This window comes from Manis pentadactyla, chromosome 10, assembly GCF_030020395.1.
Source record: "Manis pentadactyla isolate mManPen7 chromosome 10, mManPen7.hap1, whole genome shotgun sequence".
NCBI lineage: Eukaryota > Metazoa > Chordata > Mammalia > Pholidota > Manidae > Manis > Manis pentadactyla.
Window position 1 is genome coordinate 127,454,832 of NC_080028.1, and position 6,000 is coordinate 127,460,831.

Sequence of the window (6,000 nt, forward strand, 5' to 3'; positions counted from 1 at the left end):
GGAAATGGTAGCACCCAGTCCTAGGCACAGACAGCTCTTGCACACCTCTGCAGTAACTTCTGTTTGAGATGGGAGAGAACTTGGACAGAGGTGGATGTGTGGAAGGTGGTTAGGCTAGACAGGAGCTTTCATATCCTGGTACTGGCCTTTGGGCCTCCTCAGGAGGAGGAGGAGGAGGAGGTGATGGGGTTTTCTGATAGCCTGTTCCCGCCACCCCCAGCCACCTCTGTCCCCACCTCAAGGCTCCTCATTTCCTGGTTGGCTATAAACATTTGATGTCTTGGATGTAGAACGCTGAGAAGGAAGGTGAACGTGTTCCAGAGGCTTGACAGTGTCTTCTGTGCTGCATGCAGGATGGCTGGGATGGGATGTGGGGAAGTGGCAGGCCTTCCCTCTAGACCCCAGAAACTGGTGGACGGACAGACACATGGATCTGACTATAGGACACCTCAGAAACCACGGCCAAGGGAGCCTGTGTGCCCCTGGGAAGGGGCAGTGGGCTCCCAGTAGCTGATGTGGGAGCTCGGCACTAGGAGAGGGAGCAGAGGTAAGGTGAGGGTCTCAGACATTAGCCTTCTTGAGAGGAGAATTGGGGCTCGCCAGAGAATTTTGAAAGATTATAAACTTTGTCACATTTTTTAAGTTTTTTTTTTTTTTTTAATGAGTGTAGGGGTATAAAAGATGTAAAAATAATATTTTCTTTGTAGCCAGTAGAATAACAGTTGGTGTCCACTGCTGTTCCCATTCACAGTCTGCTCCTCAGCAGATGGAAATGTCACATTCCTGTGTCCTGTAAGTTGTATTCCCATTCCATATCACCCCAAGATTTTGTCCTAGTATTTTTTATGTCTGAAAGCCATAAAAAAATGTTTAACCTGTCTGCATCAGAAATGTGACTATATTGAGATTTTTTCGCTCTAAGACCTTAAAAACTTAAGTACTAATTTTATCTAGAAAGATAGACCTAGTTAGTGTTTTGTCATTACAGTTACGAGCAGTGCACAGTTGGCCAAAATCACACAAGTACGTTACCAGTGGTGACAGCCATTGAACTAACAAGGGAAGTGTGTTTGGAAGTGCACCTCTTAAGCTGGGAGGGTGGGAGTTCAGTGCCCGAATCAGAGGTGGCTTTGCTCACAGCTTCTGCAGGTGCTCACCCCTCAGGGCCTCTCTCCAAGGCAGACTCACGGTGGAGGGAATCGGGTTTTGGGAAGGAGATGGTGCCAGACCACAGGCCCCTTCTCCAGTACAGGGAGAGTGTGCTTGGAACCTGAGGGGCTGAGGCTCCCCCCTCGTGTGCCTGCTCCAGGCTTGGGGTGAGTGGACAGGAGGTGTAGAGATGGAGCTGCCAGGCAGGAAGGCGCTTTGGGGAGGAGAGGTGGCCTCCTTCCCAGTCCTTGCTGGGCACACGAAGCCTGGTGACCCCTTGTCTCGTGGACTTTGACTTACCCCCATCAGGGCTTCATTTCACTCAGCAGAGAGATGGGGGCACAGAAAGGCAGGCTCAGGGTTGATTGTGGGGGGGTAGAGATCAGGCCCGTGCTTCGAGCTGAGCTGTGTTCGCAGTGCTGCTATCACGGTCCCTTGAGGCCCCTCCTGACTGCTGCCTCTCCTGTTGTGGTTGTGATCGGCCTGATGAGCCAGGTGTTAGGCTTGGTGCTGGAATCCAGCTGTGGACGTCTCGAGGACTGCCTCCCCTCGCCCAATGCCCCTGCCGCCACTGCTGGGCTCAGCTCCCTGAAGACAGGCCTGGGGGGTGGAGTCGGGGGTGGGCATCGCCCCCTGCAGCAAGATGCGTGTGATCAGCTCGTGTTCTTTTTCCACAAGCTGATGTCGGCTCTTGCGCTTTACCCAGCTTGCTAAACCTACCCAGGCAGCTTTCTGGATTGATTTGAAGCAGTGTGACAAACTTCCAGTGTCTTAGAAGTGTGGCATGTCACTGAATTTATAAGGTGTAATGAGAAAGCACTTGAGATGTATTTTCCATTGTTAAGTCTTGAAAATCATCATGTTCCTGTGTCCTAAGAGTTTCTCTTAGAGTTTTAAATTACCAATTTAAAACTGATTATCTATCAAGGTGCTTTGTTAAACAACATTCACACTCTGGTTTGTGTGAATTGCTCCTCTCTGATTTTCTAATTTTTCACTCATTTAGAAAACTGTGGCTGAAAAGCAGGAGAAGAGAAACCAGGACCGATTGAGGAGGAGAGAGGAGAGGGAACGCGAGGAGCATCTGAGCAGGAGGTGAGCCCATGGCACGCCAGGGAGTCCGTGCTGGAGTGGCAGAGGCCCACTCAGGGCCCAGCAGCTAACCCAAGGAAGAGAAGCAACGCGCTGCACATGCAGGCTGCGAGGTCTTTCCTGGCCCAGGATGATGGGTGTGTGCAGCTTGCCTCGCTGGGCAGAGCGCGCCAAGTTTTACACGTGGCTGTGGCAACCTAATTCTTACCTGCGAAGGTGCAGGAGGAGGGAACCATCCTTCACCCCAGCAAGGGCCTGGGCGCAGTGGAGGGATGGGCTAACTTCTGATGGTGCGTTGGGGTAGTTCCCTGGATGTTGGGGGCAGTCCCATTTCTGGTTGTTGCATATTTATTTGGTGCTCTGGGGAGAGGAGAGGAAGGTGGGGCGGAGCAGTGGCATGGGTGCAGAGCCAGGGGAGAGCCCAGGTGAGTGGGGAGCTGATAGGACCTGCTGGTCTGTGGGCATCTGGTACACAGGGCGGGCAGAGCCGGCCTTACACCTGACCTGGAGGGGCCGCTTAGGCAGGTAGGGGGAAAGGTAAGTGTGTTGGGGAAAGGAGGAGACAGGAGTAGAATTTGGCTCTGGCCGTATTTGTTCTGAGATGTCTAACAAGGCATCCAGGCAGAGACCTTGAGTGCTGGAGTTCGGATTGGCCAGAGCTGGGAGTCAGTAGGCTGTCATACTGGGTGTAGCTCACTGTCCTCAGAAGGCCCAGAATCTGGGCCTTCCTAGTGCTTAACTCAGAAGGACAAGTTATATTGCATTTTTTGTCTTTTCATCATTTTAATTATCTAACAGCTTCTGATTGTAGGACACTGAAGCAGTATAAAAATGTATTTAGTAAGTAAAACACGAAGTCCGTTTTCACAGCGAGGTGAGCGCCGCGGGGTGGGTATGTGCTCAGCGCCGTCAGGCGTGCGTGTGTGTGTGTGCGTGTGTGTGTGTGTGTGCGTGCGTGCGTGCGTGCGTGCGTGCGACATTTTATTTATCCATTCATCTGTTGGTGAACACTTAGGTTGCTTCCACATCTTGACAATTACTAATAATGCTGCAGTGAACATGGGGGTGCAGATATCTGCTGTAAATAAAGCCAGTTGCTGGGGCTGGGGCCTCATCCCCTGCTAGGAAAGAGCAGGTCTCTGGGAAGTTGACCTTCCCCCTCCTGGACTTGGGCCCCTCCCCTCCAGTGGGAGGGGTGGAGCTGTATTGGGGGATTTGCTCATCTTTTTTTTTCCATTTTAGGTCTGGATCAAGAACCAGGGATCGCAGGAGGTAGGTTTCCAGACCCACAAAGTACTCAGTCGGCCTTTTCCCAGGCATGTTCCTTAGCACCTTACCTTTATAGCTTCACGACCATCACCAGGTGGGTTAGGGTCAGCTGGTGAAGGGCCAGGGGGCCAGACCCAGCCCCCATGGTTGGGATAGCACAGTGGGGGGCCTGCCGCCCCTGAGGAAAGGGCGGAGGTGCTGCTGGAGGCTGTGGGCGGCAGATCTCCCGGTGTGGTGCACTCTGGTGGGAAGGGTCTGGCCGTAGTTCTTCCAGCCCAGAGACTAACTGATGGGGCTGTTACAGGAAGGGGGTAACAGCAGGATCTGCCCAGGGGGGCAGTGGGGTGGCGCCTCCGCGGCCTCAGAGCCTCCTGCATGCCCGCCCAGGTCTCGCTCCCGAGATCGGCGTCGGAGGCGGTCAAGGTCTACCTCCAGAGAGCGACGGAAGTTGTCCCGGTCCCGGTCCCGAGACAGACACCGCCGCCACCGCAGCCGCTCGCGGAGCCACAGCCGGGGCCACCGCCGGGCGTCCCGGGACCGGAGTGCAAAATACAAGTAACTACTCTGACTCCTTCGGTAGCTGCAACCAGGAGTGAGCCCCTTCTCTTTGTGTTCCCAGGGTCTGCTGGGGGTTTGTCGGCGGGGCCATGGCCGTCCCGCTTAGGTCTGGGGCTTGTGCTCAGCAGCTTGGCTGGGCATCTGCAGAGGGACTCCGGGCTCGGGCAGTTGAGAGGCCTTGGAGGTGGGCATGTGGGCACGTGCTCCATCAGGGGGACCTGCTGCCCTCGGGCTGTACACTCAGTGTCACTGGCAAACAACCCCTGAGCTTTGTGTCCTGACAGGCCCTGCCCACCTCTGTTGTGGTTTTCTTGTTTTGTTTTAAGGAAAAGCAAGCAGTGTCCATAATCACACTCAGATAACCGGTTAGCGCTTTTGTGTGCTGGGCTTCACCCCACTGTTTTACGAATGGGTCGCACCCCACAGGGGTGCTTCTGTGGTAGTTTCCTCTGCTGCTTCACGTTGTAGAGGAAGCTGTCTTTGTTACTAGAAATCTCAGCAAACGTCAGTTTTTAGTGGCTGCCCGACTGTCCCTGTGCTATGGGTTGGGCATGAGACGGCAGGTCTGGTTGCCCTCTGGGCTCCAGGGGTCTCCCCAGGTGTGGGGGGTCTTGGCCTTCCCTGACCCAGAATCGAGGGTCCAAGTTGTCTGTGTGTGAGGAGCAGCCAGAAGGGAGATCCCAGCCTCCGCTGAGCCTCCGGTTCCCGTTCCCCAGGTTCTCCAGAGAGCGGGCGTCGAGGGAGGAGTCCTGGGAGCAGGGGCGGAGCGAGCGGGGTCCCCCCGACTGGAGGCCTGAGAGCTCTGGCGGAAAGACGGCTTCGAGGAGGTCGGAGGAGAAGGAGGCTGGCGAGATCTGACCCGCATCCAGACGCTGTAAATAGTCTGATACGACGCTCAACACAGCCTAAAGTTACCCTTTATATTTGCTGAACACAACCCATCTTTTGTAGTTTACAATTTCTATTGTTTTGGAGCTAGCTGTGCATTTCTAGAGATGTACAGAGTTGTTCTGTGTTCCGGGGCTACGCTGAATAGGAATAAATCAATCTGACTGCGGCTGTGGGCCCTGCTGTCCGTCTGCTCTGGGGGCTTCCCTGTTCCCTTCCCCAGGTGGTGACGGCAGGTGCTGCCGCAGCGGGTTTGCTCACCCTCAGAAGCTGCCACACTTACTGTGGTTGGACTTGCCTCTGACTGTCAGCACTGACCTCCGCCCCCTGCCGAGGAGCCATGTGTTGTGGGTTGTCCGCCTGCCCCTGTGCGGACTCAGTGGGAGGCAGGAGGGAGCTGCTCTGCTCTGCTGCCTTCTGTAGGAAGGGCTCCCTGTCTGATCTGCTCTTTGCGTGGCCTCCACCTGGTGCTCTAGCTCAGTGAATTCCCTTTTGAGTTGTTTAGGGCTACGGAAAACCCATGCACATCCGCGTGATGGCCTCGAGGGCCTCGGAGGAGGGGTGCTGGCCTTTGGGTCAGGTCATGGTTTGACTTAGGCTCAAGGAGGGCCAGTGGTGGTGACCACTCAGTGTCTCTGCTGCACACACAAGCCCAGAGAGAGCCCTCCTGCGAGGTAAATGGGTACTTCCTGTTGGCACTTTTCTGGGGGTACGTGAGCTGATGGCCGCATCATCCCCACCCACTGTGCAGAGGCTGGTTGGCTCGGTGGCCATGTGGGCACTGGGCCTGCATCTTGTGTCCACCAGCTCTGAAACATGGCTGCTGGCCCTGCTCTGGGCTCCCCTGCAGCATTCTGACCCCTTGGAGGACGTGTGGGCAGCCGACTTGCTCCATGGGGAAGGGGTGCAGGGTCAGGAGGCGCCCTTCTGCCCAGACTTGGCTCACCCAGTGGGATCTGCCAAAAGCAAGGGGAGACTGTGCTCAGTAGATGGTGTGGTGCTGGCTCAGCAGAGGCACAGCCTCTCAGGCTCCCACCCAAGTGA

General features: G+C 55.3%; 1 protein-coding gene across 3 annotated transcripts in view; it reads left to right on the top strand.

Annotated features, from left to right (window-relative positions):
- Positions 1-5,125, top strand: part of LUC7L (LUC7 like) — a 31,824-nt gene extending 26,699 nt beyond the window's left edge. For 2 of the 3 annotated variants that reach the window (XM_036915988.2, XM_036915986.2), the window contains 4 exons: positions 2,156-2,244; positions 3,484-3,513; positions 3,898-4,065; positions 4,785-5,125. In XM_036915988.2, coding sequence (XP_036771883.1) covers positions 2,156-2,244; positions 3,484-3,513; positions 3,898-4,065; positions 4,785-4,926 — 429 coding nt within the window. In that variant the 3' untranslated portion in view covers positions 4,927-5,125. Of the gene's footprint in view, positions 1-2,155; positions 2,245-3,483; positions 3,514-3,897; positions 4,103-4,784 lie in introns of all 3 variants that reach the window. The other variant, XM_036915987.2, reaches the window with a different exon arrangement.
- The last annotated feature ends 875 nt before the right edge of the window (positions 5,126-6,000 follow it).